The sequence below is a fragment of the Cyrtonyx montezumae genome, unplaced genomic scaffold, assembly GCF_038088225.1.
Source record: "Cyrtonyx montezumae isolate F1298 unplaced genomic scaffold, pur_monq_1.0 scaffold_3, whole genome shotgun sequence".
NCBI lineage: Eukaryota > Metazoa > Chordata > Aves > Galliformes > Odontophoridae > Cyrtonyx > Cyrtonyx montezumae.
The window spans coordinates 58,288,376-58,312,641 of NW_027072034.1; the positions used below are offsets into that span (position 1 = coordinate 58,288,376).

The following is a 24,266-nucleotide window of genomic DNA, read 5'->3' on the forward strand; positions in this document are numbered from 1 at the left end:
TAAACCTAAGCACATTTCCAGTTAAGTAGCATTCTGAGAGAAGGCATAGCAGTTTTCCTCCAAGTAAATACAGAAGTGCTTGAGAACGTGAAATGAGAAGGCACCTTGACACTACAATGAAATCTTTATGAAGTTACGTGGTTGTGGAGGAAGGAGGCAGTGGACAACTGGGGATTTCTCTCCTTTCTACTACATTATGAAGTAAACAATAAACTGCAAAAATAATGGTCCTTTGCTGGAGAAACTAAGTGCACAGATTCTCCCCCTGATTTGGCTTAAATTATCGACCCCACTGTAAAATGTTTTCCTATTTAAAAATACTATACAAATGAAAATGTTATAAGTAATCTGGTGATGAATTAAAATCAGCTAGCGTGACAGTGGATGGAAACTGTCTAGCTTGTTCCATTTTTATCTATTCTTTTGAACAAGGACTGAACTTTGTAGTGAGTTATGAGCAGTTAGTATTAAGAGGAATGTTTTATATGTACTTTCTGAAAATTGATTCCATTGAGTACTTCATATATTTCAGATCAGATTTTGAATGTTTGTATTCTAAGCACCACTTGTGCTTTGCAGTTCTGTTTGTTCTTTTTGTTTCTGTTATTACAAGATCTATCATCAAGCTCTAACTTAAATGTGTAAGAGCAACTATTCACAATGCCAAGTGTTGGCGTGTAGTTTAGTAACATTTATTATGTATTAATGACATCTGACAGTCTAATGAAATATCATAGCCTGATTGTCTGACTGGGAGAGAGGGAGAGAGACAGACTGGCTTTGCATACAAACACAAATCTACTATTTACAGCTTTCCCAAGTCCTGGTGAACAAGTGAAAGATATTTGCTACAGTTTAATTGCCAGTGTTGCTGGGAAGGAAGAGTGCCCCTTCTCCCATCTTTGTGAGCATTTACAGCAAACCTGTTCTTGCTCCACTTTCAGTTCCTCTGTCTAGGCCGTGATCACTAGGATATTATATTTTACTATCCCCTATCTGAGCTATCTAGAAGTTAGCTTTTTCTTTGGTCATTCTTTCCCTAAATAGAGATGACTAAAGATAAAATAGTATCTTCCAGTGGGTGGATGTGATATTAAATATAGTATCCATAAAATGCCTTGCAAAACTTCAATAAAAGGTAATATGTACGTACTGCAGTATGAAAACAATAAGGATATTATATATATCACATTCTGCATCGACAGTACGTATACAGCAGATTTTTTTGGTTCAATTTAGTATGTTTATTTTTAACATTTTTCTATATCAACGAAGTACAAACATGATTTTAACATGGGTTTATGGTTGTGTTATGAAACTGTCATCTGCTTCAGATCTCAACATATGCCATTATTACAGGAAATAAAAACATAGCCAACATCAGAAAAGCATTTTTTTGTGCCTCATTAGTCAGAAATATCTGCCAAAACCTTGCCCTCTTGTGCTAATAACTGGCTTTTCCTACTGCTGGCCTCCTAAGTTGCTGGCATTCTGGGCTGAGGTTGCCACTGTAGGTGTGCTTTTCACTGGCGCCAGCCTACTGCTTACTACCACGTTGGACTTCGGTTTGTTTCTATTGGATTCTAGAGATGCTATGGAAGCTCTCCAGTGGCTAGTTTAACACCAGTTTAACACCTTTAAACTTGTATGCCTGTTAAGCAGAACTGTGTAATACAAGGAAGATATACTTTTTGTGTACATGTGTGTTTATTTTTATATTCTAAATTGGTAATAAGATTCCAAATGCATTTTATGCAAATGTGTTCTTTTCCATCAGTGTTATTACAGAATTCATATGAAACATGTATTTAAGATCATATCTGAAGAAAGTCATTTCATTCATTAGAAAACAGCCAGTTCAGAAGAACAGCAGGTCAGCCATATGAAGGTGTTATGCCCATTAAGTTATTTATGCTCAAAATGGGCTATTCATGTTCTCCTCCAAAAGATTGACACGTTATATCCGTGCAGTATTAATTTCCTTGGAATTAATAAGCACACAAGCTTGTGTGATTTAATCAATACATCAATTAATAATTCGTCAATCAATACGTCAGCTGCTAAGTTTTTTTTAAAATACATTAAAGCAAAAATAGAGGCAGATCATTGGAAATTGTTAGATTTTACGAAAAGGAAGGAGAAAAATAGTTAAAAGTCCCAGGTGAAGCTTTAACTTCAGAACATTTCTCAAGTTGAATGATTCTGCTCTAGAAAGTGAAAAGCTGGATGTTCTTAACACAATGCACAACTGCTAAAGTAGTTTCTTATGCTGGAGTCACAATATTGTGTCACTGGTAGAGCATCACAGATTAAACTTGTCTGAATCTTCTTCCCAAGAAAGTAGAGCGCTAACTGATATATAAAGTTTGTTCATTTTATGGCATTTTATTTTTAGCTTTCATTCACTTTCACCTTCATGTTTTTAATAAAAACCAAATGAATTTAGGCTGTGACTGAAGCTTTGTTTCAACAAAGAATTCCATTGATACAGAATTTAAGATTTATTGTCAAAAGTTGGGTAGAAAAGAGCAGCTCTCAAATATGCCCAACGTGTGCAGAGGGGACGATGCATATATATATATATATATATATATCTGTCTATAAACACGTGTATATGAAGTAAGAAAATTCATAGAATGGAATATATAAATAGAATGTAAGTATAGAACCTTGGAATTGGGATTATTTTTAACCAGTTTAATTGAAAGTTTATGTGCTCTGTGTATAAGTCTCATTGGCTGATATGGCCCAGGTGCAAATAAAATCATCTCCATCAGGAGCTGTAATTTTCTGCTATTTTATACTTCAACAGAGAAAGTGTGCATATGCAGCTGTTTTTTTTTTTGTTGGTTTTTTTTTTTTTTATCTGTTGTCTGCCTCTTTTCTCCTTTTTGTTCAGTCTCAACTGCTAAGTAAGCATTAGGAAAAAGGGAGGCTAATGATTACCAAAAAAAGATTTCTATACAGCAATAGTGTACTGTTGTTTAGCAGTTCCTTCGCACACCTGATACACTCTTCCTTCTTAATGTTGCAATTACCTCTTATACTTTAGTTCAACAACTTACAGTGCCGGACCTCCAACCCTTGATTCAGCAACCCCAATAAAATTCTGTATGGGTGGAGGAGTGTACATAGCATGCAGTAGCTTCATTCTTTGTTTGTGTGGATTGTATGAATTGCTATCTGCTATATTACTAATTGCTAATTCCCTACCTCCTACAGAACAACTTTTCATTTCATGACGTTTTCAGTCTCACAGTCAAAACTCAGCTTGTTCATACGTTTGCCCCTCAGTACCAGATCAGTGAGGTTGTCACCACTGTGAAATGCCACTTCCTTCCATGTCCCTGTCCTTTGGAATTCAGGTTTCACTTTGGGAAAAGGACATGGGAAAAACTTGTTACTGAGATGCGATGAGTGGTTCCTGTTAGTATAGTGCTTTTCTGCTTTTAATAATTGCTTCTTACAATGCATTGAAAACATATTGTGCTTTTGTCATTTGAAATATGGCTAGAAAATACTGCAGAAAACTGATTTAGCCTCTTGCCATCTAGTCATTCAGCGGAGATGTCAAATTTCATTCTTCCTTTAAGAAAGAAAATGGCAATATCTTTTGTTTAAAGAATGTACATATCAAATTGATTTGAAAAGAGAACAGTTTCAGACATAGGAAATTAAACTTGTCTTGACTTTTATTCTCCCTGCCAAAAAACGATGCAATAACAATGAATAGCAATTTTAAATGTATTTATGTCACCCTAAAACATGTAGTTGCTGTATTTATGAAGCACATTATTGATAATTTTCATCATATTGATTTTAGCATGATTGTTTTTGTATGTAGCTTCAGATACTGTAGGTGCCTGGATATGTGACAGCTACAGCTTTTTTTGCTTGCACAAATAATATTTGTATCTACGTGTTGTAGGATTTGTTTTAGAATTTTGATAACAAGCTGCAGATCAGGATAAGCAGTGGCTAGGATTTTGGGTGCTCCCTTACCTTGTGTTTCAGTTGAGTTCCTTGCTTGACACACCTGATCTAGTCCCAGAGGTACGTAGGGTCAGGCAGTGCATGGAACCAACACTTAACTTTTAAGTGGCCACCAGAGGATGCTGCAGAACGGTGTACACAGCTGGGAATAGGTTTGCTTTCTGCCTACAGCCCGTAAATGGTGTTAGGTTCCTCATTTTGAATTCAAAGCTGAATCCTGAGCTTAGCAACAAATCGTGCAGTTCTGCTTCTGACATGATTATGTTTTTTCCAATAGAGTTGAGGCGAAGGTTAGCCCTGATTCCTCGTGTACGTTTATTTCATTACATAAAGATGTATTTATCTGCATGCCAGTTTAATAGTGGGAACCAAAAACATTGGTTCAGCATCCATGTTTCTGCAACTGACTGTATAAAGGAATTTCTTATGATGACAGTTAATTTTTCAAGCATGTATTTAGGCAGGACTTGAAAATTTGTTTGCTAAAAATGTAAAAATGTTTGTTGCTTTTTTATGTTTGTTTAGAAAATTCTGCAAATGCTCTTTTGATTATGCAATATTTGTGTTTATATTTTTGATCAGTTCAGTAAGCATGTATACATTATGGGAAACATTTTCTTCATGATTACATGAATGTAACAAATCTTAAATGATTTAATATGCATTAGAAGCAAGAAGATGAAATGAAGAAGTGTGGGAGGAAAGATCACTTGAAAGAATATGTTCAGGAGGATAAATGTTAGGAATTGTGTGGCTTAATTGTAATAATATAACCATACATGAATTTATGTTATTTCAGTCTTTTCTGGAAGAATTACATGGGACTTTCTGATGTGTAGTAAAAAGCACTTTTCTTGTTTGCTTGGAATGTAACAGGACTTCAACTTAATATCTGTTTCTCTAAGTCTGTAAATCCATCCTAATGTTAGTTAAAATTATGATTTTGTGCTTAGGAATTGTATTCAGACAGTTGTGCTAAATGAAATTGTGTTCAGAAAGCAACACGCTGTCAGGTAAAGCACAGTTTCCATATGCTCCTTCAAAAAAATTAAAGCTGTATATTATCTAAATATCAGTTGCAGCTACTAAGTTACTGTGTCTGTAAAATAAGAAGGATAGTGTATAAAGAATTTAGCAGCAGTTTGTCAAACCTATGATATTATACTGAATGAAGATACAAGTGGTTCAAGAAGACCACTTTGAAGAAGCATTCATAAAACCTTTAATGCTACATCATGTATGATGTAAAAAAAGTGAAGAAAATACTTAAAGCTTGTTTTATCCAAAGTAGATGTAGAGTTTAAATGAAAGTATAGAAAGTGGAGAAATGAGAGATAGTTTGTCTGTAACTAAAATGTAGCTAGAGCTACTCTTAGTCTTAGTAGCTAGTGCTTGATTGCATTTAGAAAAATAATGTTCATTTCTTCATGTTATGCATGTTATCCTTAGGACAGGATTGCAAAACAGTAAGTCTACTGACATTCTTCTTCCAGAAATGTCACCAGAAGCAGTGTCCATTTGAAACTTGAGAAAGTGTAGTTCCTGAGGATGGAAAATCCATAGAAAGGTGTTAGAAACATGACCACTTTTCTCATTTCTTTTTAAGATACAATAGTGGGATTTGGAAATTTGGGGTAATTCCTTGGATAGATAACTATTTATAGGAAGCTTGCTTTTAATTGCAGTTTGTATGTTTTTAAGAGTGGGATTGGAGCTCAGGGACATCTTTTTCAAGAGCAAGGGAGCTATGCTTCAGAACTAGCATTGGAATCCCACAGCGTTGAGGTTCCCAGATACTGCCATAATGAGAAGGAAAGGCATGTACTTGGTTAGAAACTATGCATTTAGGATAAGTTTTTAAATTAAAAATCAACTGTCTTCTTAGAACATTTGAAGGTAAGAATTGCTAATACATTACTTTTGGTAGAATAGAATACATACTCTTTGGGGTTTTCATTTATCTGCTACTAAAAGTGAGAATACAGTTATGAGGGACACATTTTAGAGTTTTGTCCCCAGGTCTATTTTGGATTGTTGTGCTCATCTTTCAGTATTCTGAGGAATCATTATTAATACATTTCAGTATCTTATTATGTTTCCTGTATTTCTGCCCCCAATGCTATATGTACCATGTAAAGTATTCACAGCCATAATCAGTGAGTAAATAGCTTTTTCTTAGTTTCCTGGTTTACATTCAATAGATTGTTTATTAGCTTATCATTTTCTACAATTAGCTCAATTTTATTGTTGTTGTTCTTGTTGTTTGGGCTTTTTTTTTAATTCTAAATAGCTTCCATCTAATTCAGTTTGTTTTTATTTGAGAAAGTGTACATGTGAGGGGAACTACAGTATCTCTAGGGAAAGTGGAGATCATCAAAACATAAGGTATATGCTTTGCAAAAAGAAGTCACAGTATCTGTTTTTGAGGTAGTGTTAACTTACAGTTTCTGTAGAAAAGGTAAACTTTCATGCAAAATCTCCTACAATCATATTAGACATCTGAAAGAGTTCTCTGAATGTCTGACAGTTGTCTCGGGGCATCACTGAACAGATCATAATTGCACTAATTCATTTTTTCATTTCATATTCAGTAAAATGTATTTCTAAATAACCTAAAATAAAGAAGAGAAATAAACGTGTGTATATAAAATCATATATCTACAGTAAATGTATACTTACATTCAAAATACTTCTCCAAGAAACATCTTCTAGCTGTGCCATTGGCTGTGACGGGAGCAGGCATACTTACAACTCTGTTTCGTACACTGGTACGAAGTTTTCTTAGTTGCATAGTGTTATGGTTGGACTAGATGATCTTGTAGGTCCTTTCCAACCTTATGAACCTATGAACCTAGTGTTACTTAGTTTTCTCAGTGTTCTTTGTTGCGTTACATGCATCTGATTTAACTGGCTATTAAACAGCCACATCAGTGTAAGGTAGTAGTTATGAAGCTTCTGTTAAGCTAAAAGTATGAGCTCTTATAGTAAGTATTCCACTGATAAATCAATAAACTATTTTATAAGCTGCAGCTTCATCCGTCAATTCATGTCTTAGCGGTGAGTTGAAAGGCAAAGAAACTTGGCATGATGAAAAACATGCGTATTGTGTACGAGTGTACGCACTCCATGGTTCACTATCTAGCAGAACCATCGCAATCCCAGTTACAGAGAAAGATTAAGCCTCAACCTACAAGTGAACTTGACCTCAAGTGTAGGAAGAGTGCACCAACTTGTCAAGACATGTCAGAGTAGGACAGGTGAAAAACATGCATAACAGGATTTTCTAAGAGGAAATGGAGTTGATGATCTTGTAGGTCCTTTCCAACATAATGTATCTATGAATCTATGAATCTATGAATTTATCCTATTTTGAAATAGAAGGTGATTACATGAATATGAATGTACTCAAAAGAATGTTTATATGTTCTCCTGTATTCTGATCTACGTCTCATTTTATTTCCCTTGCCCACAGGAAATCCATCTTACGTTTTTGAAATGGCTTGAGGAAAATGTAAATTTTGAAGGATTAATAGAATCCAGCAAAGTGTCTCTTAAATTTGTTTCATCTTGTGAATCAAAAATGGAGATAACTCCGTCTCTCATGTCAGTCGTCACCAAGATGGGAAGCTTCTCATCAGAGCATTTCAGGCTGGAGACATATAAACAGAATCTACAAACAAAGAAACTTGGAAAGATTCTTTTCTTTACGGAAGTTACCACCACAACAATGAATCTTCTGGATGGGTAAGACAGTGAGTAAGCTTGAGTAAGCTTTCTGATCTGGAATGCGTAATTATAGTAACACAGTTTTCAGAAAGAACCGTTTTTGTCTTTTTTTATTTGTTACCTACAAGATATCCATAGTCAAAGCAGCTGGTTGTATTTGAAATGGGATATAAAAGAGGGAATTTTGTGATCAGAGAATGTTAATTAGTAGTATATAAAAAACTAAGCTATAAAGATTGGGAAGACTTGAGTGTGACGACTTTTTACTTGTTGATTGTCCTCTTGAAAATCATTAAAACTATCATAGTAATGTTCAAGGTATTAAATATCTGTGTCTAGGAGATTACATACATTTTCCAGTGCAAGTTATTTTTTAATCTAGTTATTTAACAAAAAGTAATCCCAAATGGATTGGGGCATTAGTTTTAACATTGATGTTTCTCTTATGCTATTTAATATTATTTTGCTCAGTGTTCCACTATAGTGCTCTTTGGTGGTTGGTGTTTTGTTCGTTTGTTTGCTTGAAACATTATTTAAGGTTATGGTAGGCATTTTTTTCATATACGTAATGACCCTTATGAATGAGTTGTGAGATGCCTTTGAGAAAGTAGTTCATTAGAGTTTTGAATAGGATTAATTGATAAGAAAATCACAGTTACTAAATCTTAGATTGGAGCCTATGTACAAAGAATATACTGTTATGTTTCAGAACACTAAGTAGTCTAATGGATCAAACTGTCTTTGAGAAGTTGTTGCTCTTTATTGTTCTACCTGCACCTATGACGCTTCTTGATAGCCACTTTTGAGTATCAGTGTTTGTTCACTTACAGAAATTGCTGTGAATTTTACTGTTGAAAATAAGTAATTTTAACCTGGATTTTTTAATGAACATAATCAGTTAAATGGTCTTGAATGTTATTGTATCTGATTAGGTAACTAGCAATAATAGTTTACATGGAATCAAATACCAATTTCTTCAAAGCCAAACTATTTTTTGTATGTATGTACGTGTTCATACGCTAAAAAATATTGCTATTCAATTTTGCCACAAACTTTCTCCCAGACTTACGTCCTAGTCATGCAGCTGATTTTACCAGAGCTTTTGGACACAGACACACTTGCTCTTTCAATAGAGCCAAAAAGGGTAAAAGGGCTTTTTAATTGAAACATCTGTAGTATTCACTTCTTTTCATTCAAACCCGTTGGACTGAAAGTCTCATTGGGAAGAAGCAGTAGGAGCGATAATTTCATATGTCAGCACTTTTAACCACTGATGATTGTTTTTGATGGTTCTCAGTACCAGTATCTACACCTCTCAGTAAGATGAAGCATACTGTCAAGAATTTGTGAATTTATTTAGCTATTACAAGTTAAATATAATTACTTCTGTTCATTCTATTTATTAACATCCATTAGACAAGGGAGCTGAGAGAAGTGGTCTTGGTTTTTCAGTGAATCTGGAACCTTTTATCTCTAAAGTGATGTCACAACTGAGTGTTCAATTCTTCTTACTAAGTAGTCCAAATATATTGAAGTGATTCTTCAAGATTTTCCCCTCATGATGCAACTCAAGTAGCTGGTTTTCAGATAATATGTAAACCAGGTCTGTCTTTCAGGTGAGAAGATGATCCTGCTTGGATTACAGTTTAGGAAGTAAAATTTCTTACAGAAAGCTTTTTGTTTTAATAGTTCAAAATCTTTGTCTTAAATATTGTATTGCTATTGTAAATATACTACTGCCATTGATGAAAGATTAATTTTATGATGTGATTTGTATTTCAACAGAATACCTTGAGACTTCATAGAGAGTATCAATGCATAAACTGATAGAAATTGATGCAATTGTCTAGTAGGTATTTTTCATTGAAGAAAAATTTCAGTTTTAATATGCTTCCATAACCAGTATGGATGTATTAGGATGTATGTCACTTTTTTCTGCTTGCCAGTTCTAAGTGAGAGGAAAACATGTTTTGGGAAGAAGAATTGCTTTGCTTGCACACACTCAAAAAATTACCTGTTGGTCATTTGTAATTGTACGTTGTATGTATATGCACATGTGTAATATATTGCAATAAGCAAGTGTTTCAGAATGGAATATCTCAGATTTTTGTCAAAGTTTGTGATGACTAAAAATATGACTCAGAGACTTCAATAACTTATTCCATTGGATTAGAAGCAAATTTATTTAGTAAATTATTTAGTTAGTAAATCATAAACAAAGGTAGCATTTAGCTTCTGTGGCTTTAGATTTTCTTATATCCCTCCCACAAACTGAATATCAAAGTTTTGCCTCTCTTCCTTTTCATTTCTCCAAACTTTCATGCCTCCCCAAAATTAAGACGTCGAAGGAGAAAGTGGGCTGGAACTAATTTAATGGCTGAGTGACCTCACAGTAGAGAAACAGCCGGAGCCTAATAGGGGTCTTTGTCTACATTTCCACCCTGGCTGGTAACGTGCCAGTCAAAAGTCAAGCAAGAGAAACAGGTGGAAACTATTAGACCTGTCATAAAGTTTGAAAAATTGATTCTGGAGTCTAAGTGAATAGATTGAACTTGACAGTGTTGTCCCAAAGATTCTAAAGGAAAATTCTGTAGTTATTTGGAATCCCTTGATTGTTCATTAGCTCTCCAGATGGCATGTCTTGACATTTTGCATATTAACATACATTCTTTATTACCATTGGCATACGTTTGTGTGTCCTAAGGTAACAAGCAAAGTGTGAATTCACCTGTAAGTATCTAAAATTAAGTGGCATTAATCTAATTGTAAAACAAAGATTTGTTTAAATACCATATAGTTTTAAATAATGAAAATTATCCCAATGTTTTCAAGTTAGAAGTTAAACCGAGTCATATAAGCATTATATTTTAAAAGCATTTCAACTTTTGTTTCTAAACTAGAATTTAAAATCCTTGCTGAAGGTAGGAATTGTCCTTTTTTATTTTTAATTTAAAGGGTTATTCTTTCTTCAAGTCAGAGAGAAATTAATTTCAGAAGTCGTGTGTATTTCTTCAAATATATTTATCTTAGTGCCACCTGACAAATTCAGCCTTTCCAGAAGCAATTCCATTTTCTGTGTCTTCTCAGAGAATACCTGGAATTATATGATTTACAAGGAAATCATTGGTTTTAAAGATGCGTTTGCTATAGTGGTACAAGTACTGGATTGTGGAGATGCACTTAATAGGTTCACAAGATCTGAGGTTGATAAATAAGTGTTTATTTCTAGCGCAATTTAATTGACTGGAATGGTTTCTTGACTGTTTCATTAAAAATAAATTTATTAGGTATTCAGTTTTATTCTTTTCCAGTGTGTAATATCTTGTTTTAATATTTTATTTGGCAGAAGTTGTGATTAAAACATTACTAAGTGAGTGTGTGATATATTCTACATAAAACTACATTGGGTAATACATTTCCCCAGTAACTAAGAGTGAAGGCAGTTTTTATTGTGCCATTGTTAGGAAGAGTTTGATACAACAGTGGAGCATTTAAGTTGAAATGAAATGTGGGAGAAAATTACTTTCACAATTGCTGAATAGGGTATTTAAATAAAATGTCAGTTTAGAATAAACAATTTCCAAACAGTTAAAATCTTTGCCAAAGAAAGTCCTTTGCACTGTTGGTGCCTGATTAGTGTTGTTTTTTTTTAATACTTTTCAAAATTCATTGTACTACAGCTCTGATTTCAGAAAGTGAGTATTAGGACTCAAGTTTTATGTTAAAATTCATGTTTTGTATTTAAATATATATTTTGCTTGTGCAGGTTAGGGAAGAGTAAAAGCAGTTTATATCTGAAGGAAACTGGAATGCCAGTTCAGAGGTACAAACAAGTTGAGACTGACAGACTCTATTTTGTACCTAGTGGGTGTGTTTTCTTTTTTTTTCCCAAATCCTTGTTATGTTTTACTCTATGTAAACACAGCAGCCACCTGTTTAGTCATTTAATACACCTCAGTGATCTGTTATATTTTCTGTTTAAACTGTATTTTATATGAAACAAATTAAAATCAGATGAGCTGGGGAGTTGGGGTTGGTTTGAAAAGTGATTTGAAGACTGAAACTTGGAGTTAACACAGCACATGCAAAATATGGCATGTAGTCACAGTGTTTGCATTCATCCTATCATCAGGCATGTCTGTCTAAAGCCTGACCTCTCAGGTATTTGCATCAGAATTCCATGATGACTGGATGACAAGCAGAAACCGTTGCTCTTGCAGATATTGACTTGACTTGATTGATGATTTTCTTTAAATCTCTGGAAATTGTTTACTACTTCTAGTATTACTTTAGCTAGCTACGTCGCATAATGTAGCCTCAGTTGAGTGTAGGAAGTAGTTGTGCTGTGCAGTCAAAGCCAGCTGCAAGTAGGCTTGTTTTACAATATTTGCAATTTTTTTCAGATATGAATTTATATTAGTCGTTGGATTACAAAGCTTCCAAAAGTAGTCTCTGTCTTTTAATGTGATTCTAGGGCATTAGAAGTCTTCTGTAGATAAGGGTCCTACCACCAATGTTAACACCGTTAACAATGTTAACCCACATCCTTCCCTCTGAAGAATGCATGCTAAGAGAGCTAGAAAAGGCCATGGTAGTAAGGAGGGATGCCTTTGTCTGAGGCACTGCTGTTTGAAAAATGTATGCTAATACATTGATAAGCTATGCTTAAATGCATTTTCTACATAATCATTTATACAGATACATAATCTAGAAGTATTTTATCATTTTGGTTAACTAGGCCTTCCTTATGTAAAGAGCTATCAAAATAGTGCCTGTCACTTTTAAAAGCTAAGATTCTTTTGTTTGGTTTGTTTATTGAGCTGTACTAGGGGATGAGAATATTTTGCTTGACAAATACCTTACCTGAAAACTGAAATTGGATATTAGTGGCTGGAGATCTGCTCTTCAATGAATTTCACACTTCAAATCTACATCTCTCCCTTTTAACTTAGCTTTGATCCAATGCCATGTTCTTTTATTTTGTATATCATAGGGGTTACTAACTTTTAAATATCTGTTAATTTTCTTTTCAGGGTTGAATTTGCAGCAGGGTTTTTATTCTCAGAAGAAGAAATGTTAGCGTACTAGAATAGCTGTTTCCATGCTTGCTTTCCTCAAGGGATTCTCTTTTCTTTCTGTTGTCAGTATTTTGTGCCTTTCTTTGGTAGTAGGGGTTAGCTCAAGTAACAAAATGTTTACTTCCCTTCAATCAAATTAATTTCAACAGTAACTTCTACTAATTTAGTTTTAAACGTATCTTATTTCCTTCTTTATTCTTCGATTCATGAATTGGTACTGTTTTGCATCTTCCTATGTTAGAGAAAGCTGTCCTTCATCCTGATAACAAAGGATCATACAGGAATTTTTGTAATGCAGCCAAGAGTCTGTTCCCTTCCTTGCCTGTGAGGAATTCGGAAGTTTTTGGCGCTGATTTGGTTCTGTGCCATTCCCAGACTCTTCCCTGCAATACCATTTTTCATTACATGCTTGCTGAAAGACTTCTGTATTAGGATTTGTCAGCTCCTTTGAGTCAATTTTCCTTGCCTTTCTTTCCACCTGTTGTGAATGATTCGTAAGGGCACTGAACAATTAGGTCCCTATTTTCTTGTCACGCACCTTGTGTATCTGATTTTCCATGGAATTGAAGACAAAATATGTTCCTTTTTATTTTTTTAATATGTAAAATTCGTAGATTTTCTTCCTGTTAATGAAGTGGGCCCCCTTCTTGCATGGATTATATCAGTGTAGGGGGAGATTTGACATTCCCAAAGGAGATTGGATTATAAAAAAAGATACCCATTTTGTAGAGCAATTAACCCACACTGAACTCTTACAGTATATTGCGTTACCCCACTGCTGGAAGTTCATGAACAATTTGTATTGTGGTATGAATACATATGTATCCTTGGGACACCCCATCATTTGTTAGATATGAGAGGTAACCTTACAAGACTGCTCAGCTAAAACAATAGCTAAAGAATAGAAAAGAAAGGGTTTCAGGAATATTTTCCTTTTTCATTTTACATAGTGCTGTCTTCGTGCATACAGTTTAAAACAAACTTTTCATATGCAGATGAAAAGACTCAAATGCTGTAATTAAAAATCACACTTCTTTGAACAAGAGGATTGGCTTGAGAGAGTGTTGTGGTTTAGAATACAATAAATGTAATATAATAGAAAAAATATATGATATATTGTTAAATTATTGTTATTAATTTGCTAACTTTGTGACAGCCAATTCAGCCTTTTAATTTTTTTTTTTAGTAAGAAAACTGTTGCTTAAGCTTAAACTGTCCAGAAGCACTTGTGTATTACTGTTTACACTTCATTGATAAGGAGTGTTAAGTTAAAACGTTAAAAGAGTTTTGATAGGAAGGCTTGAAATGTATAGGTTATGGATAAGGAGCTCCTTTCAGGGAGGAGAAAGTAAAGAGATTTTTGTGCTTTTTCAATTGGTTCATACCATATTGCTTATCAAAACAAAGTCAGTTCTGTAGTGTCAGTGTGGGCATGTTTCAGGTAGGGCTATCATTGTGTTCTTGACATTGCTTTCTCTGTACTGCACAAATGCCACTTCATTTCCACGAGTCCACATTCAGATCAGAATATCATCTCTAATGAAGTTTTGTGTTTATGGTAATAAATAAGACGGTCATAATTTAATCTGATATGACCTATTGACTTAAAAAAAGGAGGTGAGGCTCAAGGAGACTAAATGTCTTGATAATATAGTCAGATAAAACAACCTCCCCGCCTCCACGGTTTACCTTGCCAAGTAGCTCAGTGCTTTGGCAACTAATGGAGCTACATTTCTCTCCATTACAGTTTACTGTAATGGAATGGTTGGACTAGTTAAAAAAAATAAAGATGTTGCAAAAAAAAAATGAAACAAAAAGTCATTAGGTATTCAGATGCACTGGGAAGTGGATATCAAAGTGACGTGACGTGTTCTGTTAAGAGGTTACCCACATATGCAGGTGAGGAAGCCTCAGTTTAGGAACTAATAAGGAATCAGTTAGACACTGCATGTTTCTTACACTGTAGACCTATTAAGGAGATGTGCTGGAGATATTCAGCACATGCAAGTTCCAAACAGACTCCCTGTTTTGTTTTTCTTTTCAGAAAGTGGGAATTTGGAGCTGGTTGGAGAAGTTGAGCCTTGCCCACTTTGCTTTGGCAACTCTTCTGGCCACTGTGGTTGTTCTAAGGGTTGCATAGGGCCTATTTCAGTCTTGGAAGTAGAATAACATCTGCAGAGTAATTTTTGTCTGATTTTAGCAAGCTTATCAGCCTTACACAGAATCGTGTTGTGTACTAGGTTTTGGCTTTATCAGTTTTAATTGAAACTACAGTTAAGATCTGAACTCTGAAACTAAAATTAGGTGCAGCCACACATACGGTACTTTATTCTGTGGAGATGCCAGTTTCTCATTCTGACTATTCATGGAGAAGATTATAATTAAATTTCTTAGAAGCTTGAAGTTAGGTCATGGCTTTCAGTTTTCATTTAGTACATCTCCATCTCTTTGCCCTTCCCAAAAAAGAAAAAAGAAAAGAGGTTTGGGATCATAACACTGTAGGAGTTAAGGTTGGATCTGATAAACTTACGGCATGACTGTTTTAAGGACTTTTATACAGCACCTGTTCCAGTACTGTTAAGAAAAGGCATGCTGGGTTGTTTTTTTTGTTTTGTTTTGTTTTTTATTCTTATGCTGCCAGTTAGAAGATAGTGATTTGGTTTCAGAATAATTCTCCGATTGTTTCCAGTGCCTAAACCTTTCAAAGCTTGCATAATTTCTACCTAAGCAGTAAAATGAGAAAATCCCACAGAATCTGAATTCTTTTCTTAAATCCCACTGGCCTAATTTATTTTCACTTATTCTCCTAGTTAAAATATTTTAAGAATCTGTTCTGTATTCAAACGAACCCTTGCATTTATCACACCTCATATCATTTAGCCTAAAATGTCATGTAGAATGCAGAATGTAGAATGGTGTGTAAAAAATGAGGTTCCCCCACTGCAGTTTTGTGATCCCCAGGATTGCTATAAAATACAGTACCTCATGTTGCTTTCAAAAGAATTTACTGGCATTGTTCTTGTTGCTTAACAATTAAATGTGGATGAACTTCCAAACGTTTTTTTTTTTTTTTTGGAAATTGAACCAACCCTATTTTTTACTGATATCATGATATCTGACATTAAACAAGCAAACAAAACCATAGAAAACAAAACAAAAAAGCAACACAAATATTTTGAAAGATTCTTAGCAAACATAGAACTTTCATTGCATCTTAAATTAAACATCTGTGGAATACAACTGTAGGCTGTTGTATAGACCGTTTTAGTTCATGTCTGATCATAAGTATTATCTATGATCAGAGGAATTAAAATGAAAGTAGTGAAAAGAAAACAAAAAGGGAAAGGGAAAAAAAGTAAGGATATTGAGGCTGAGATATAGGAAAGAGGAAATAAAAATATGATGTTTGAGGGAAACAAATACGTGTTTACTGAATAGTTCTTTAACAAACATCAAGGTAAAATAAGTGACGTAAAAAGTTTGCAGTATTAATTGGGAAAAAATCTATATGTTATCAAGAGTGCTTAACAAACCAATTATTTAGAAGTAGTGTAAATTGTTGAAATGACTAATTATGTACTGAAAGATAGTTTATTTTAGTATTTTATTCTTTTTTTTTTTCCTTCTGAAGTTGAAGAAACTGGTAATAACTCCACTTAAGCATGTGGTGATTCCATTTACAATTTTTTTTTCTCTATTTGAAAATTGCTAAGTATGAGGAGAGGACTTCGGTTTTTTTTCAGGTGAAAAATAACTTTCTCTACTGCTATAATTGAATCTTCAAATTATAATGTTCTGGTTTTATTGTTAATTTTAGCTGCCCTTTTAATCTTTTGTGTCATCAGAAGCATCTTTGAATACTTAATCAGAAACCACCTAATTGCTTATATTTCATGATTTTAAAAATGTGGTGTACAACATATTGCATTGTACTTTCTGAATCTCATGTGTAATTCATGAAATTATATGCTTTGTGATAGTAGGAAAGCTTCAAAATGTGTTCTACCCAACTGTAATGTTTTCCATCCTTTACAATCTTTATTCAAATAGTAGAATAGCCAGTTTTAATTTTGAAAGGGAATTACATCGACCCATTTCTTTAGCCCCTGAGACTTATTGGTAAACTCAGATGGCCTGTGGGCTTTGTTAAAGAAAAGAGTATATTTTATACACTTATATTTATCTTTCAGCTATAATATTTCATCCATGTAATCAATTGCTTAAACCTCAGACTTGATTTTCTCATATATTGTATGCATTTTGTCATACAAACAAGTTCCTACAGGACCATTTTCCTTTTAACTGGTTATGCTGATTTTGTCCCGAGGAACTGAAGTTTGTTTAATTCACTCAGATCTCCACAGAGCTGTGTGCTGTAACCATACAAATGAAATCGATTATAGAATATATTGTCTTAGCTATTTCATGGCATGCAATGTTTTGGTGTTTTGGTTTTTTTTAAATATTTTCTGTAAAGGAAAGTTAGGAATTATTCTGCTTAGTAACCAAACGTGGATTTTGTAGCACCAACGATATTATTAAATGGCTTTAATCTGAACTACTGTTAATCTATGCATTTGTAACTTTGGGTACACAAAAAGCATTAAAACCTTACCGGTGTAAATTGATTCTACTTCTTAATTTGTGTTCATAGAATCACAGAATGGTTTGGGTAGGAAGAGACCTCAAAGCCCACGCAGCCCCAGCCTGCCATGGGCAGGGCTGCCCCCCAGCAGCTCAGGCTGCCCAGGGCCCCATCCAACCTGGCCTTGAGTGCCTCCAGAGATGGAGCACCACAGCTTCTCTGGGCAGCCTGTGTCAGTGTTGTACCACTGGTGTTTCCAGTAGTTTTCAAACAAGCCATCAGTATTTTGCTTTGTCAGTAGTTTTTTTTTTTTTTATTTTCTGGTCTTGGTTCAGTTTGGTTTCTGTTTGAGATGAATAAGATACAATTCACTTTCACTACTAATTAATAAGTGCCTCTGTCATTAGTTAGTAATATGTGCCTTATTTTCAAAAACAAACAAACAAACACATGAAACTATGTTGAAACAAATCTGGTAGTTGCTGGCTGATAGGTAAGATACTGCTTGCCATATTCAGGAGAGAATTGAATTAGGAGAAATCAGTCATATTTCACTTCTAAACTCAGATCTTGAACTGGTATATGATAGAGGAAAAAAAAAACAACAAAAAACGAAGCTTATCTTGGTAAACTTTATTGAATGTAGCCTTTTCTGTAGTTTGTTTCTTTAAACTTATCATTAGCCTGCTTTCCATCTTGCAGTTCTGAGCACAATTTGAAATTAGTAAGTTGTAATGGTTAAATACTTTAGAAAGAATGAGAGAGATCTCAAATCTCATTTCCTTTTGTCTGTTAGCTCAGCTGACTTGAAACATGTAAATTACAGGTGTATCTGATGTATATCATTGAGTTTGCATGCTTTCTCTATCCTTTCTGTTATTTTTCTCTGCTTATTCTCCCTTAAACAAAATACTTGTTAAGGCTAGAGAATGGGTTCAAACTTCTGTTTTCATAATATGAATAAATAGTTTTGTCAAGTTTTGAATTCAGCAGAATTCCATCTTTTCTCTTAATTAATAATTAACAATTGTCCAAAAAAGTGAAAGGCAAAAGGAAAAAATCAACTCATAAAACTGAACTATTTTCAGCTACTGATAACAGAAGTATCTTTCCTACAGTTTTATGCAGATATGGGAATAGATGAGAAGCAATGGACATAAATGTGCATTGGGGATGTCTGCAAGCATGGGTATAGATTGTTGTGTGACTTAATGGTAATTGATTCTATTTTGCAAGACTCACCAGAAAATTCTACCAAATAATTCCGTAGATACTAGCTAATAAAGAGAGCAGAACAGCAGTTCACTATGAAGATTTCAGATGCAATGCAGTCAGAGCTTTTGGAGGAGGGTGGAAGAAGAGAAGAATACATAAACTTGGAGTAAAATTGAAGAGTGATTTTTATGAAGTCCAGATGAATCAATAAGTGGTTTCTGATAAATGTTGGCTATATGTATGTCTGGAGGAATGTCTTCTGGTCATCATTAGCTTCACAAAGAAGGTTTATTAATGCTCCAGTTTGTTCATTTCATTTTGTTTTATTTTGTTTTCAGTATGGCATGAGTGCAGAAAGTATGCTAAGCAGTTTTGAGAGTACAGAAAACTGGAACATTAGGATTCTGCCTAACAAATCTTTTTTTTTTTCTAATTTACCCATTAGAATTTTCAACATTCAACAGCAGTGAGAACAGATAATATATACTCATTTGCAAATTATTTTTCAGCAGTGACTGGATTGACTGTAGCCCAAAAACTATAGCTAAGAACTAGAGCCCTTGACATGTGAAGGAGATAAATATTCTGTAGTCAGCAGAAGCTGTAATTGAAGATATTCATAACAACAGAATTATAATGGTTTGGGGGTGGAAAACTAATTTGTGCTGAGGCATTAGCTTAATAAACTGGTGTGCCAACAGTAGAGGTTAAGAAGGGTGAAAATGTTCTATTTTGATGTGTTGCCAAGTTAAGCAGAGAAATACTGTGAGCATGAACCAAGTGAAATGGAATGCTTTCTACTGTCAGAAGTTTTTCTTTGGGTTTCAAACTAGAAATCTCAGTGAATAAGTGATAATTCATAAGTGGTAAAGTGTAACAGTAGATAAGTGCCCTTCCTGCCCTGCTTCCTCTCCCACTGAGGAGAAATTGCTGAGCAAAAATTTGAAGTGCTGAGGTGTTTATTTTATACTGAGAAACACTTGTTACTTCAAATATTTGCCTGCTTGTATATCATATCTATTATACCAGATGTGCCACATACAAATTAGACATGGCTCATAAAGCGTGGTAACCCTAGATTTTTCAAGATTTTGAATGTAAATTTTCCCTTTATTTAACTGTTCTCTAACTCGTGTCAAGAAGACATTCTACCAATGCAAGTTTCTGTAACTTTAATTAAAATTATCAATAGAATTCTTCTCACACCGGTAACATACACCTTATTGTGTTCCTCACTTAAATATATTTTGTATGTGTGTATAGACATTTAGATGGTGTTACATCAAGAAATGTAGAAATGAAGGTAGTGTTTACTGGGTCTAGAACCACATTGTCTTAATTACTTGGCTTGATGTACAACTGCATTCACTACCTATCAAATTTTTCTTGGAAGCAGAGAAGTTTCTTTGCAGTGCTAGTAACTATACAAAGAAAACATAAGCTAGATTCAGACTACTAGATCCTAGGTCAGAGATGTATAAAGTATAAAGAAATCAGGGGTCAAACTACCTATACTTTCTTTGCTTTTCCGGGTAGGATAGTTAAAGTGAACATTTAATGCAGCATGTATTTATGTCTCACTCCATGTCTAATGGCTGCTGTCGTAGGAGACTACAAAGTGTGGGTTAATTTGCTGGAAGATAAAGTTGGGTTTTGGCAACAAAACCAGGCACCCTTCTCTGGACTTCACAGAAGAGATGCCAGCTGGCTTGCAGGTTAGCCTGTTGGGCATGTTATCTCATTTTAGCTGGCTGTATAGTCAGCAGGCAGTAAGATCAGCAAGTAAGGCAGTAAGATAATGCAGCACTAGGTGACATGAATGAACTAGTCTTTGGTAAACCAGAGTGATTTTTTTTTTCTCTATGTTTAGCAGAGTCATTAAACACTGATTTACAAAAATCTGTTCATGAATGTCTGTATAAATTTCAGCCACAAAACTATTAATAAAACAAAACTGGGAAGGTTGTGTATTAAGAAGGCTGTTAATTTTAAAAAATCACAAACTTTCATTGTTATACTTTCAATCTATTATGTACTAAAGTATTGCTAAAGACCTTTTTTTTCTTTTCTGATGTTAATGTCATCAAGGAAGTGAGCTGTAAGGCAAAAATATTTGCTTAGTGTGTTTTCATTTTTATGTGCTCTAGTAAATCTGAGGTCCTTCATCCTGGTTTTTAGGTTCTGAAATACATTAACCATCTTATGCAGTGGCTCGTACCCACCTCGTTACAAGAAGGGTAGGAATATGATCCCTAGATGTGGTTTTTCCTAAGTAGGTGATTATTTGTGTGTATGCCATTTGTGCATACAGTTCTGCACTGGACCACATTGCATACTGTATTAGGTCTTCCTAGCATTACTTACATGTACATATAGTTTTTTTTCTGTGTGAATAAATTTTGGAGGGTGGTTTTGAAACACTGATATTCGTGTTACTAGGGATATGTGTGGTTTCTGCATTATTTGCCAGTAATCTGAGTTGGATTTGGTTTCAGAAAATGTGAGCTAGTTCTATGCCCACTCTGATTGTACCTACGTAAGTTTTAAACCACCAGCTGTATGGCAGATGCTCATATTAAGGTATTGCGTTTCAAGCAGAACGCAAGAAATTCTTAGGATACCTTATTTGCTTCTACTGCCAATTTTTTCTCCTTCAGATTCAGCCAGTCCGTAGTCTTGGATATACAACAGTTTCACTCTCTTGTCAAAACCTACTGACTAGAACCTGTTTCCCTCCTTCAGTTTCTCTTCCTCGCTGCACTGCTTTCTCCTCTGCTAGACCATAGCTCATAAGTAAGTTTGAGTGGGGAAAGAAATTCGTTTCTACTTGTTCATCTCTATCAAATAAAAATGTTGTCACTGCCTGCCAGAAATGATAATATGTTTATATTTTGTTTTCCTCTTTGTCCAAATCTTTAGTTCCTCTGATCATTCACGAGTCCAAAGAACTGCTAGCCTCAAGCAGGTGATATTAGTAAATGGCCTAAGTAGCCTGATTTTCCAACAGTAAAGGCCGTTTCCCTGTCCTTCTTGGAGACCAGCTTCTTTGTTTTTGGTGGCTGTGATCAATCAAGTTTTGCATTTTTTTTTCTCCTCCCCCCCCCCCCCCCCCCGGATAAATTTTTTTTTTTTATAATCTCATCTAGTTGCCTATCATAGTTTAAAGCCTTGTTTTTATGGCACTACAACTGTTTCCACAAATTTAGATTCTGCATGGAAATGAACTCATAAATTAAGGAGCGAAATAGTCCCAGCCATAAAGTACTTGGTATAATATTTTCTTTGTCATATTTTGTCTACTGCTTCAAGGCTAACTTGCATATGTTTTTACTTGCCTGTTGAATCACTTGCTGAGGCTGTGTGTGGCTTTATGGGTAGTTACAAAGTAGAACTTGATTCATGAGTGGGACGCAAAGTTATTGTTTGTATCTGGGCCATTTTCCAGCTTTATTGTTTTTTGTTTATTTTTTTCTTGGAAATCTACAGTTATTATCAGTAGGCTCTATTTCTACAGATTGAGAATGCAGACTGTAGCTAAAAGTATAATTTGACTTTCTTTAATGTGAGAACTTGATAGTCCAACTTGTGTTATCTTGAATAGATTTTTTTTTTCCTCCTTCATGAGCTTCAGAATTTTGCTTCCAGGAAATAAGTCATAGTCTCTAAATATATTTGTTTATTTTGTGTCAATTACACTTCTAACATATACATCTGGTAGAAGATACTAGATTTTTTTGCTTTTTGTGTAGAATATACTCAAGTTCACTTAAGTATGCAAAATGTATTGGCATTTGTAAGCTTTAATAACATAAGCATGTGATGGCTTATGAAAGGAAGTAATTTTTTTTCCCCTAGTCCTTTTTATATGACGTGATTTAATCTTTTGAAATGGTTTCATGATGCTTTAAGGCATTCTTTTCATACATTTATATGAATAAATTGATAAACAAAATTGTTCTCTGATTTCTTTATGTTTAAGATTTCAGCAAGCTTAGTCTCGTTCTGGATACTATCTGGAATACTTCTCAAGAGTCTTCCATCGTGGTTTTAGTCCATGAATATTATGTTGTTGTTTTCATGGACAAGTGAGAGCATCCCAGTAAAGCTGTGTTATAACATATTTTATAAATAAGTGTAATTTGTTCATCATCTTTGCAACTTTCGTTGTTGTGATTTCATGCATTTTTTTTTTCAGATTTATGACAGTCTAAAACTGGGAAAATTTGGAGGGAACTCTTTCTCATTTTATTGACAGAAATTTACTAAAATAACAAATTATTTCAGAGCTTAGGAGGAGGATTTGACATGTTGGGTTTCATTTTCAAAATTATCCCGCAAAATAAATAGTTATGTTACACACCTTAAAAAGAAATGTCTGAAGTACAAGTCCTTGGCCCTCTCAAAATCAGCAGCATATGTTAATGTTTGAAGGGGAAGAGTGCTGCAGAGGATGGTAAGAAATGTTTTATGCTGAATTTTTCTTAACAAGACATGGCAATACGAGATGTACTTTCTTGACCTGTTGCACAAAGAGGATGAAAAACACATGATTTCTGATTCATAACACTGAAGATTTCTGATTAGCTGCTTTTAGGTTACTACTAAAATAGTATTTTGCTGTTGCTGTTTGGGTATTTGCTTTTAATAATGCTGATAACATTTTTTTTGAATATTTGTTTATAGGAGTGTTTGTTTTATGCCTGATAGAAATGTAAGCAAAAGGAAATCCTTGGAAGCTCAGTTGGGAATACAGATTGCACCCTTAATTGAAGTGGGTTTTCTTTTTCTAATTTGTTTCTGTAACAGTGTGGCAGAAAAATGCCACTTCTGAAATTATTTCAGTCATCCTTCTATGTGGTTTTGGGAAGAATAAATGAAGCTTTCTCTAGGTATTCTATATGTGCCTTCTGTCATTCCAGGCATTCTTTTGAATGTAGAGCATTAGTAAGCTCAGTTTCATCAGCTCTAAACTTCTGGCTTGAAATTATCCCACAAATCTCTTTTTTACAGTGTCTGACAAGACAACACCTTGGAAATGCTACCGAAGGAAAGGTTAATAGATCTTCCAGTAAACTCTCTGACTGTTGTGGAATACTGCCCCAAATTTTTATACCTTGTCACAACATCCTCTCACAATAGCCTCACCAAATAGCAGAACTAGGCTTATAGTTAAGTGATTACTGTGCGTCTGGCAGCTGCAGCTTCCAGATCCACTTGGATACATCTCTACATACATGAAACTGCTGTATAAAATAGATGTCTCTAGAGGCCCAAGTTTCAGAGACTATAGTTTGTAGTCTGGTAAAGGGTTGCCATTTGTTATGTTTGTATTACAGCTTCTGCCAAGTACTTATGAGAGAATTATGGAAGTATGAAGTGCTTAAACAAAGACCTTGAGAAAGAATTCCTCTGAGGAAACAATATTTCCTTACTGTGGTTAGGTGACTGGATGACTATATACCACTATTTTATTTGCACTGCATAAGGATAAGTGGTGGTTCGTGGGTGGTTCATTGGTTTGTTTTGCTAGGGAATATTTCCTTTTCATGCACTGTTATTCCTGATAGATAATTTAAGGGTCAATTTGTAATAGTTACTGCTTTTTTACTGTGATATGAGCATTGTGTCCTTTCCAGGAGTGAGTGACACAAATGAGGACCACCATTTTG

At 34.5% G+C, this 24,266-nt stretch overlaps 1 protein-coding gene across 1 annotated transcript in view; it reads left to right on the forward strand.

The window, feature by feature from the left end:
- HLCS (holocarboxylase synthetase) overlaps positions 1–24,266 on the forward strand; it is a 109,194-nt gene that overhangs the window by 27,498 nt on the left and 57,430 nt on the right. The window contains exon 6 of the mRNA XM_065741747.1: positions 7,466–7,737. Coding sequence (XP_065597819.1) covers positions 7,466–7,737 — 272 coding nt within the window. The remainder of the gene's footprint in view (positions 1–7,465; positions 7,738–24,266) is intronic.